The sequence below is a fragment of the Octopus bimaculoides genome, chromosome 3 (assembly GCF_046866305.1).
Source record: "Octopus bimaculoides isolate indiv1 chromosome 3, ASM4686630v1, whole genome shotgun sequence".
NCBI classification, from domain to species: domain Eukaryota; kingdom Metazoa; phylum Mollusca; class Cephalopoda; order Octopoda; family Octopodidae; genus Octopus; species Octopus bimaculoides.
The window spans coordinates 83,741,552-83,754,475 of NC_142930.1; the positions used below are offsets into that span (position 1 = coordinate 83,741,552).

Consider the following 12,924-nt stretch of genomic DNA (forward strand, 5'->3'; position numbering starts at 1 on the left):
GAAAGGAAGTTGATTGAATGTATAAACTGTTAATGTTCAAGGTATATATCACTCATTGTATGGCTGCTGATGGAAGTAGAGCCAGTTCCTACTGTCGGTGTTCTACGACATCTAAATTCCTTGTATTGTAGTTGGTGAAGCATGATTCCCCCCACCCCCAGTCTACTTCTTTGTACACAATGAGCTAATTCTTTTTGTGAATAACGAGACATTCAACATAAAAATAACTCTACATTTTTATCACCTGTATGTATATAACTCTCACACACACATACACATATATGTATACACACACACACACACACATGTATGCACATGTAACATATATGTATGTGTGCATGTGTGTTAAATATATATGCATAATATATGTATGCATGTGTAATGTGTGCGCGCGCACACACACACACACACACACACACACATGTGCCAGTGTAATATATATGTGTATGTATGTATTGAAGCAAAAGTAATGTCAAGTTGAGATTTTTCATTTGGATTTTTCATACTTACTTAGTAGTCCATTCTTTGGCAAGCATGGTGAAGTGCTAGTAAAAATGATGATGAATTATGAAAAACCCTTAATGTAAAAGTTTAAAATCAAATATATTCACATTTTTTATATAACAGCTTTCAAAGAAAAGCAGTTTCCAATCTCTCACCCCATGTCTGTCTCTCTTTCACTTTTCCTATGCTAACATAGGTTTGAAAAATATTATCGAGGCATTTGTTTCATAGCCTGTTACTGTTCTTGTTGTTTACACTTACCTGTTTTTCAAGGAAAGGATCTCTTGCTTCCTGCATGTCAAAAGGCACAAAGCCGGTGGGTGATATGTTAAAAGGAAATGCGACACCTCTGTCATTATTTGTAGCTCATTCACAGAGTGCAAATATAATCAAACACAAAGGTACACGTGCGTGCGCACACGCACACACACACACACACACACACACACACACACACACACACACACACACGTATATGTAATATAGGCATAGATATGGTGGTGTGGTAAGAAGTTAGCTTGCCAGCCACATGGTTCTTGGTTTGGTCCCACTGCATGGCAGCTTGAGCAACTGTCTTCTACTATAACATCGATCAAACCAAAGCCTTGTGAGTGAATTTGATAGGCAGAAACTCAAAGAAGCCACTTGTGTGTGTGTGTGTGTGTGTGTGTGTGTGCATCCCACCAGTACTTGACAACCTGTATTGGTTTGCTTACATCCGTGTCACTTATATCTAAGACATATAAGAATTCTAACTGAGAATAATATGTATTCAATATTTGGGAGTACTTAATTAATGTAAGAGGAATAAATATTTTAGAGAGAAAAAAAAAAATGAATAGATCAAATTACTTGCCAAGAATAACATTTATGATGTAATTTTGAGAATTGCCAGCTGATTTTGAAATTTAACCCTTTGGCATTCAGATTACTTTATCAAATGTAATGTTTATTTATTCACATTGTTTTGCATTAGCCATGTAATACCTTGTAGCGTTGAGATTTCAATGATATGAGTGTTTATCTTTAAAATGACATTGTAGGGTAGGTGTGAGAGGCCAGATCTGGCTGGTTTAAACATAAAGCAGGCAGAATATTTGAGGCTGGATATGGCTGGTTTAAATACTAAAGGGTTAAAGCATTGGCAGTAGAAACATTTGTTATAAGTAAGTGTATTAGTGATAAAATAAATCTCAGTGAGTGAGTGATGCCTGGCATTGATATTTTGTAACAAATATAATCTCTAATTAGACTCAAGCAATTTTACTGAACTACTGTTAGGACTAAAGCAGTTTTGAAAATATTACTCATCAAGCTTTTTTTCTTTTTTTAAAAAAAAGTTCATCTCCCATGCTAGCTGGCATGGGTTACACAATTTGACAGGGTCTGAAGACTGCATCATGCTCCAAGTCTGCTTTGATATGGTTTCTTTGGCTTGATGCACTCCCTAATGTCAACCACTTTACAGAGTGTGAATGGGTGCTATTTTTCATGGTGCCAGCACTAGTGAAGTTGCCATGAAGCTTGCTAGACTAAGATTCCCATTGACTGAGTGAGACTAGAATAGAGAGTGGTTGGCCTAATACTAGGAGATAAGTGGTTAAAATATGAAAGAACGGGACAGAGCAGAAGTGATCTCTTGCTGTAGTGGAGCTATGTGGCTACCTGTATTACTGAAGAGTTGAGAAAATATTAATATAGCATCAAATTTGGAAGAAGGAGGATATGGAAATGTTCTGCTTGAAGTTGTTTATCTTAAAATATTTTCATGGTGGGAAATAAATCTGAAACAGCTGGGGCGTGTCCATTTACATTTTGAAAATTTGTCCTTCATTGACCTTCAAGTTTTCCTATCGATTGAATGTTTTGTTTGTTTTGTTGACTTGGTAGTTTGTAGATATTTTCATGTTCCACAAGAAGTTATGCAGTTACGTTGATTCCATAAAATGTGAAATGGAGATAAGACTCTCAGCAATGAATTTTTAAAAAATGACATATATATATATATATATATATATTCATTAGATGAATAACATCAGACAAGAAAATGTGTAGGTGGGGTAAACTGATAGAGCAAAATTGAATAAAAAAGCAAATTTAGGAACTATTCTGTGATGAAAGACAATATTTTGCTGTTTAAGATGGTTAAGTATTGGGGGGTTTTGTGTGTGTGTGTGTGTGTGTGTGTGTGTGTGTGTGTGAGAGAGAGAGAGAGAGGGGAGAAAAAAAAATCAAATATACCATGATTGCCATTTTGTATTTTTGGACAAGATGTATCATACTTTTACTTGATCATAGACTAATCGAGTCTGTTTGAAGAAAGATATTATTAAGAGCAATAACAAAAAACAAAGAAAACAAAACAAAAACCAACAGAACAGTTATTAGATTAATGTAGTTAATATGAAGATTAGAGAATTAGTACGTATTTAATGGGAATACATAGAACATATGGTTCTTTATGAAGGGGTTACTCAAATTGATGTTTAGACATCCTTTATAAAATACATTCAATATGAGTAGAGAAATTATTGGATTGGCAAGAAAGTAATTTCGTTTTTCGCAAATAGATAGTTACGATTCTTTTGAATGACTTTTGTCAGTGTTATGATTTTTTTTTGCCTTTTGACATTTGATATCCATTACTTTTTAGCTTACTTGAGAAGCAAATTGCACGTAATTTTGTTTACAACTGTTAGTTCAGTGTCAATTTTAACATGGAGTGCAAAAATGAACATTTTTGCCATGATTTTCTTTTTTTTTCCATTAAGGCAAGAAAGCTGCTAGGGCTCACAAAGAGATCTGTGAAGTTTATGGTGTTGATTGCTAAAGAGAACGCACATGTCATAAATGGTTTTAAAAATTCCATTCTGGAGATTTTTCACTCAAAGATGACCAGCATTCTGGTTGACCTACTGAAGTTGATGATGACCAAATCAAATCCGTAATTGAATCTGATCATCATATAACTGAGCAAGAGATTGCAAAGAGGTCAAATGTATCACACATAACAATTGAAAATCACTTAAAATGTCTTGGACTTGTTAAGAAGCTTGATATTTGGGTTCCACATAAATTGAAAGAGATTCACTTAACACAATGAATCAATATTTGCAATATACATCTCAAACACAATGAAATTTACCTTTTTTTGAAACGAATCATCACTCTTGATGGAAAATGGATTGTCTACAATAACATCAATTGAAAACAATCATGGTCCAAGCATAATGAACCAGCACAAACAGCATCAAAAGCTGAATTGTATAAAGAAAAGGTCATGCTGTCAATTTGGTGGGATTACAAAGGTGTGTATTTTGAGCTGCTTCCAAGGAACCAAACAATCAATTATGATGTTTACTGTCAACAAGTAATGAAACTAGAGGTAGCAATCCAAGAAAAATCAACAGAATTGGCAAATCGTAAAGGAATCTTGTTCCACTATGACAACGCTAGACCACACATGTCTTTACTAACTTGTGAAAAATTATTGGAGCTTGGTTGGGAAGTGATGTCACATCCACCATATAGCTCTGATCTTACACCATTAGATTACCATTTATTTCAAAGTTAGCAAAATTCTTTGAATGATAAAGCTTTCAATAATGAAGATGGCCTGAAATTGCACTTGCTTCAGTTTTTGGCTGATAAGGACCAGAAGTTTTATGAGCGTGGAATCATGAAGTTGCCAGAAAGATGGTAAAAGGTCATCAAACAAAATGGAATATATATAATTGATTAAAGTTCATTTTTTTGTATGAAAAAAAGACTTTTATTTTACAAAAAAAAAAAAAAAAAAAAAAAAAAAAAAAAAACTTTCTTGCCAACGCATTAGTAAGGATTAGTGATTTCAGAAGAGCTCTGCTTACTATATGTAACAGAGGACTCATGGGCAAACTGTGGTCCACAAAACTTTCTATATAGCATACCTAATGAAAAATTCCTTATAATTTTTTTTTAGTAGTGTAGCTCACCTGATGATGCACCATGCCTCTTGTGGCCCCCTTTTCAAAAAAAAAAAGGCTGCTCATTCCTGGATTCGATAGAAAGTAAAACTGAAGTAAGATGATGAGCTAGAGAGTGGAATTTGTCAGAGAGGTGGGTTTTGCTTTACTAAGCATTTCTAGAACTGGAAAATTGTTCAGCTATTAAAGTACTCATTCCAAAAATAAAATCATTATCATCATCAGGATTTTATGTTTACCATTCCACACTAGATTTTTTGTTTTAAGGTAGTGTTTTATAGCTGGATACCCTTGCTGGTGCCAACTCTTTTAGTTGCTTTGTACGATGCATAAGGATGCAGTGCACCTATTATGAAATTGGGAATCACAGCATGATTTGAAAAAGAATCAATGTATACATTTTCAAATGTATCTGATTGATGCCAACCTGTGGAATGATGTAGAATTAATATTGATACTTTTGAATGTTTCTGAATAGTATAAGTGAAATTATTTGGTTTCAGCTGGGAGCAGAAATGAACTTGTGGTAGACTTAACATACTGTATACTTATATCTTTTTTTGTAGTATGCAGCACAAGTGAAACTATTATTTCATATAAATATTCTGCTTGTTTTATGTTCTAACTGGCTGTATCTGGTCTCTTATGCCTGTCCTACAATGTCATTCTAAAAATAAGCAATCACATCATTGAAATCTCAAAGCTACAAGGTAATGCATGGCTAATTCAAAGCAATGTGAATAAATAGGCATTTTTTTTTGTCAGTTAACCTACTGAGGTTGTGTATGTGTGTGTGTGTAATCATATGCTTTGTACACTTTTGCCTCTTGCTGTGCCAATAGATCCTGTATTTAAATCACAGGGTCTGTGTGCTGTACAAGAACAAGAACAACGTGACCAGTTTCACCTTGTCTTGCTTTGTTTAGAGAGAGAAAGATATAGAGAAAGAAAGAGAGAGAGAGATAGGGAAAAAGAGAGAGATAGAGAAAGAGAGTGTGTAGTTTAGTTATTTAGGAAAGCTAAGATAAATAACAGGTGCTATTTTTACTCATTTGTATATCAGTACACTTGTTGGAGTCACATATTGATTAATTAAAGTACATTTGTGTATTAAATTGTTGAAGAAACAAGTAAACCTGCTTGATGAGTTTGTAATGACCTGGTGTAATGAGTTGAATTGTTCTTTGGTTCCTTGTCGAGCTACATGGTGTAACCGCAATGTCTGTTTACGCAACAATGTCGAATGTATGTTTGTTTGTTGAATTATATGCATGTAAATTATTTACATTTACCCATTCACCTGTTTGTCTCAATGTTTTAACACATCAATGAATGTCCTGGTATGCAAATGAGTAAAATCTGTGCTTGTTACCCATTGCATTGTTTTATAAGTAGTTATAAGCTCTCTCTCTCACACACTCATGTGTACACGTGCGCGCATGCACACACACACACACACACACACACACACACACACACACACACACACACAGTTGCCTTTCACTTTGTTCTGCAGAGAACACCCTGTGATTTAACCATGTATCTATTTGCACAGCAAAATATACTTATTAAACCTTTTGATAACAACCTGCCTGAGACCTCCTTCTGGTTCTATGATATACATTTCCCTTTTTAACCCTTTAACATCATCATCATCATCATATGTCTGGCTTGGATTGGACGGTTTGACTGAAAGCTGGGGAGATGCATCAAGTTCCAATCTGATTTGGCATGATTTCTACAGCTGGCAGCCCTTCCTAACCCTAACCCCAACCACTCCGAGAGTGTATTTTGTTAAATATAATGCTTATCTATTCACATTTAAATATAATTAATCATGTATTATCTTGTAGCTTACAGATTTCAAAGATGTGATTGTTTACTTTTCGAATGATATTGGTGGATAGGTACGAGATCTGACCAGTTTAAATTTAAAACAGGTAGAATATTTGGCTGGATATGGCTGGTTTAAATTCTAAAGGGTTAAATTATCAAAATCTTCCTTCAAAATTTCTTGTTTATCTGTTCTAAACACCAGTTTAACAAAGACAAAATTATTTTAGTAAATTTTTCATTGTTTTCAAAATAGGTTTTTAAATAGAAAATTGCAACAGAAGTTAAGCACATGCATTTAAACTTAGTTATAATAATTATTATTTACATGGCACAGGAGTGGCTCCGTGGTAAGAAGCTTGTTTCCCAACCACATGGTTCTGGGCTCAATCTCACTGTGGCACCATGTGTGTCTTCTACAGCCACAGGCTAACCAAAGCCTTGTGAGTGGATTTGGCAGATGGAAACTGAATGAAGCCTGCTGTATATATATATATATATATATATATATATATATATCTGAGTGCGTGTTTATGTGTCCCCCACGACTGCTTGACAACCAGTGTTGATGTGTTTATGTCCTTGTAACTTAGTGGTTCATTAAAAGAGATTGATAGAATATGTACCAGACTTATAAACACAACTGGCGTTGATTAATTCGATTAAAACATTTTCCTTGGAGTGTCTCAGCCTAATCACTGCAACAAATAAAATGTGAAAGATGAAGACATGTCTTCCATGTCTGAGTTGCCTCATTGAAGGCTACTGTTCCCAGAGACTAGGTGCCCATATGTCATTTGGGTTAGTTTCTATGTCTGGATGCCTTCCACTGTACACCAACCACTGTACAGAATGTACTGAGTACATTTTCTTGTGGTGCCAACTCTGGAAAGTGTGAGTAGGCCTTGGTGATGGAGGATTAGAGGGGGCTTACACTTCCTCTACTCAGTTAGCTAACCAGTTTATAAGTGAACAATTGGAGCCATGTTCACAGTAAATGTAAATTTAAAGAGGGAACAGAGATGATAGAAAAGCCAGAAGTGGGTATCAGAAAGGTAGGGATAGGGGAGTAAATGTAGATATAGAGAGTGCTCAGTATGTAAGAGCAAATGCATTTGCACAGGTGACTGAGAGGGAATTAGAGAGAAGAGAGAGGAAAATGACATTAGAAAAAGCAGATTGGGGTAAGGAAGGAACAAAAGTATGATGGGAGGCTGGCCGCAATATGTAGAGGTTGAATAAGGAGTGATGGGCAATAACAAGTGGGATGAAGGTAGAATCAGATTATGAGAGAAATGCAAAAGTATGTGAGGAGTGGCAATAGAAGTAGTTTAGATGAGAAAAAGTAATGGCTGGCAGCACAGCATGGTGTATTAGGGGACCTAATGCAGTCTCACACATATATATATCTCACAAAAATAAAAATAAACTTTAGGGATGCGTAAATTTCATGAGTAGATCATTGCCAAAAATTTTTTAGAAATTTTTTTTTTGTTGAAAGAAGACATACAAAATGTAAACATTCATACTGGAAGTTGATTCATTTAATGTCAGAATAAGTTTTGCAGAAAAAATAAGGGCTTAAATATAATGAAGTTGACTTTTATTTATGCTGGACGGTATAATGCTTACTTTTTCTGTATCAATTTACTAAAACCATTAAATGGTTAACTACTTTTTGAAGTCTGACATTCATGCTGGTAATCACAGTCCGGGCCATATTTTACATATTTTACTTGGTTGAGTAAAGTGTCATCCAAGCTGATGTTTATTGGTAATTAACCTTAATTTGCAACACTTTTGTGTATTTATCAGCTTTGTTTTTGTTGATAATTCTTAACAACTTTATACCTGTGATCGTGATTTGAGAAGACATAATCACTTGTGGGCAAAAAATGTAAAATAAAGTTTATTATAAACAACACAAATACTTTGTAATTTAAGAGCTTTTTATGTGATACCTGTTAAACAGAAATTATTTTTATCTAATGAAAATTTAATAAAATCTAATCGTAAGTGAGAGACATTATGCTAAATACAACTAAATTGAAAATCTTTACCCCCCTGGCCATATTGGCAATTCATAAAACTTTTGGGTGTGAATTTTACATGAGCAGAAGCTTTAACAATTTTCATCCTGAAAATCACCTGCACAAATTACATGAGTTTTTTGTAGTGTGTGTGAGTGTGTGTGTGTGTGTGTGTGTATATATATATATATATATATATATATATATATATATATATATATATATATATATATATATAATAATAACCAAGATGGCTTGCAGCAATTTATAACCAACAAGGAAATAATTCGCCGTCACTAAGAGTGACAAGGGTGTAGTGAGCATTGCTAGAAATAGGAGTCGTAGGCTCCTTAGCTACAAAAGGCATATGGTCTCTTTGTATTGACACGGGAGAAAACCCTTCCCACTATGAACGAGATGCATTGGATTAGCATGCTAATTTTGTATAGGAAATTAATACTCATCAGTAATGCTCACGCCATCACAGCTGGTAGAGGCCAACTCACTCCTGTCAAAATTACGGAGAATGCTATTGGAATCAATGACTGATTTTACAAAATGGCAATGTGAAAATTATAAAATAATTAAGGTGGCTAGCAGCAATTTAAAACCAACAAGGAAATAATTCACCATCACTAAGAGTGACAAGGGTGCAGTGAGTATCATCATTTCTCGAAATAGGAGTTGTAGACACCTTAGCTGCAAAAAGCTATTTATATTTATATTAATAGTAATGGTAAAACAACAAAAGAATGAAAGAAACCTCGATATTATGTAAATAGAGGAATTTATCTGCAATATAATATGTGACAATTATTTGGTTGCCATAATAAGACTGAGTTTCGGATGTTGGGGCGGAAAATTATATATTATATTAGATATATATATATATATATATATATATATATGTATATGAAACTGAAGAATAAGGCAGAATGCTAAACTGGAAATAAGGTCACTGAGGGGTATGTGACATAAACTTCCTTTTGAAAAAGAGTTCATAACTCCAACTAAAAACATTTGTCTCCCCTTACACACACTTCTTGTTTTGACACCACACTTCCTGCTTAACACAAACTTTTAACCCTTTTTTAAAACCTAACACAACTCTCAATTCTCATGCATCCTTATTTTTCCAACCATTATATACATGAACTACCATTGAACTTCAAAAGCTCAAAGACAATATAATGTATTGGTATATTTATTTTTTTATATATATTATTTTTTTTATATATTATTTTCTTCATTTTGTACTTCTTTGTAAAAAACATTTTCATTCTCCTTCTTGAAAATGAAAGCCGGTTAGAAATCCTTATTAAAATATGCTTCCAGTTTAGCATTCTGCCTTATTTTTCATTTTCCTATTATTTCTCCACGTGCGGTTAACACAACCCCACTATTTACTGACTTATATATATATATATATATATATATATATATATATATAGCATGAGAGATAGAAAAAGAGAGAAATTTCCTGAAGGAGAAGTGGACAGAGTGAAGAAGATATTAAAGCATTTAAAATCAGGAAAGCTGTTTCAATTTATTTGTTTCTGAAAAATTTTCCTCCAGCTTATTTTCTGGTGCAATAGAAGTGAAATATAATTAAAACTTTCATATTTAGCTATTGATTTCCTTTAGGATTTTAGTATTTATGCTTATCTTTTTTGCATTTAAACTGGCCATATCTAGCCCAAATATTCTGCTTGTTTTATGTTCAAACTTGTTAGATGTAGCCTCTTACAACTACCCTACAATGACATGATCAAGATCACATATTCAAAATCTCAAAGCTATGAGATATTACATAATTCATTCAAAATAATGTGAATAAATAAGCATCACATTTGACAGTAATCTGAATGCTTAAAGGTTAAATAAAAATCCAAGTAAAATCATTGCCGCAAGTAGGAGTGGTATTTTCTTAGGTGCTTGAACATGTTTGATGAAGTTAAATTCTGAATGGTTCATTCATATGGGAAGCAACAGATTCATAAAATTCATGACAGCGATTTGCTTTTTGAAAGCTAGTTGACACAGCAAATAATGTTGAATGGCTTGTGGTTATTTATAGTTGTGAATTGTGATTTGATAAAGTTGATTTTTACCTCAACATTTTCATTGAAAACTTTTTTGTACTCTCATTTGCTTGCTTATGTTGGATGCATCTCACTTCCACCTAAAACTAGCCATTACCTGTACCCTTCAGATATTGATGTAAGCAGCATGCTTCTACATACATTGAGGCTGTCTGTTGTTTTCTCCTCCTTAGCTTTAAATTTAGTCACCTCTCTGCTCTTATGTTTGGTTATGCAGATGTAATCAAGGTTCCCAGAAAACAGCAGTAATAACAACTATCTTTCTATATTTATTTTTGTCAACTTTTCAACTTTTTTTTATATCTAATGAATCTATTTATAGATTAATTTAATGACTTTCCAGGCATTGATTACTTGTTCACCTTTCCTTCTTCTCTATTGTCTCTTCATTATCCTGTTTGATGTCTCGTCACAGCACTTGTTCTTCTTTTGTTATCTTTTTTTTTATTACTGATGTTAGTGTTGCCAATACATGAAGTGACAGAAATTAGTGGAAGGAAAAGAAAAAAGAAAGAAAGAATGAACAAAAAAAAAAAAAAGAATGAACGAAAATGTAGACAATATCAACAAATCGTTGTCTGAGTATTAACCAAAGTTCATCACAGAACATATGCAGCAGTATTCTAAAAACACTTGGTAGTTTATGTGGTGGTGCTTACCAGTGTGTAGTTTATTAGTGTTTTTTGTGAAGATTCTCTTTTTTTTATGAAAGTTTGGTGGGTATGTGTGTGTGTGTGTGTGTGTGTGTGTGTGTGTGCATGTGCGCGCACACACATACACGCACACATTAATGCACATGGAAAAATCAAACCTATTGGACAAAAAAAACAGAAACAGGGATACCAATATATATCTGTTGTTGAGTGAAGTTTCACATTTTTGGTACTCTCTCTCTCTTTCTCTCACAAACATAGGTATGCGTGTTTCTATATCTACTTTATAAAACTGTACAGGTCTATAAAAATGCACATGTATATTTGTATGCCTGTGTGTACACGTTAACTCTAGGTTGCCATTTATCTGATACAATATGAGTATAGAATAGGTGGTCACTGCAGGGGTGGGTGTTGGTTTCTGACATGTTAAGCTATATACTGTAACACCCCAGCCATCATTGGAGTTGCTTCTGTTGCAAGCATTTGGATCAGAGATCATGATAACCCCAACTGTGGATTATCATAACCTCATTTTGCACCAACTGTATCTACATTTCCTCAAATGCTAAAAAAATAGAACTAAACCAGCTAGATGATGCTCTCTTCTCTTCTCTAACATCTGTTGACTCCACTCATCATCATGGTTTAACATCTGTTTTTCATGCTGATAAAGTTGGATGGTTTGACAGGAGCTGTCCAGACTCCAATTGTCTGTTGTGGCATGGTTTCTATGACTGGATGCCCTTCCTAATGCCAACCACTTTATAGAGTGTGCTGGATGGTTTTTACATGCCACTGGCACAAGTGCATTTATGCAGCACTGACATGAATGCATTTTACATGGTACTTGATTCTTATGATTCAGCTAGAATCATGTCTCACCTGCAATTAATGATCAGCATCATGGTGAGACGGTTGTAGTAAAACACCACCTACTCCAATTCCTATATAACCCATTCACTCTGTCCAATCTTCTGAATCCTCTTATATTCACCTTCATGTAGCGTTGGGGGATACATCTTCACTACTATTTTCTCTCCTTTTCCAACTAGGGTAGCCATTTATCTCCTTTGCTGTTTCTGTCACTCTGTCATACTTTACCTCTTATTACCTGATATAAAGCCACCTCAGTACCATACTCTCCTCAGTTGAGTCTTTTGTTTTGCAAATTACTTGGTGATCTCAGAAATACTAGTGAAGTGGTTGGTATTAGGAAGGGCTTCCAGCCATAGAAACCATGCCAATGCAGACTGGAGCTTATTGCAGTTCTCTGGTGCATTGGCTCTTGTCAAATCATTTTTCCCATGTCAGCTTGGAAAATGGAGGTCAAACAAAAGTGATAATGATGATAGGATGCAGAAGACAATATCTCAGTTTGGTGGATCTATGAAAGTTAGGTAGATGTTCTAAACAGTGATGTTGTATTATTAATTAATCTATTTTCAGTTGCCTGTGTTACTATTGAGTTTGAAGTTGTGTGTGTGTGTGTGTGTGCATGCATGCTTTGGAATTAATAATTTTCCTTGAATATCTTTTGAAAATATTAATGTTTTCAATTTTTATCTCTTCCAGAATCGTAGTGCACAAAACTCAAGCTCCTCTAAAAAAGATAAACAGGAATTAAAAAAAATTAAAAAGTATAATGGAACTTGTAAGGTAAGGAGGCCTTTTATTTCTCATTTCTTATTTAATGGAAAAACTATAAACTTTTGCTGTCATGACAGCCACAAGTTTGATGTGCAAGACTACTAAGCACATGGTAAATGGTTCAAATTCACTGTGCAAATCAACTGATTTTACCTGTACTTCATGGTTTAGTAATTAGCAGTTGGAG

At 34.1% G+C, this 12,924-nt stretch overlaps 1 protein-coding gene across 7 annotated transcripts in view; it reads left to right on the top strand.

Moving 5' to 3' along the window:
• The window catches only part of LOC106881021 (F-box/LRR-repeat protein 20), a 433,574-nt gene that overhangs the window by 280,977 nt on the left and 139,673 nt on the right, over positions 1 to 12,924 (top strand). For all 7 annotated transcript variants that reach the window (XM_089349339.1, XM_052966259.2, XM_052966263.2 and 4 more), the window contains one exon: positions 12,663 to 12,746. In XM_089349339.1, coding sequence (XP_089205465.1) covers positions 12,663 to 12,746 — 84 coding nt within the window. The remainder of the gene's footprint in view (positions 1 to 12,662; positions 12,747 to 12,924) is intronic.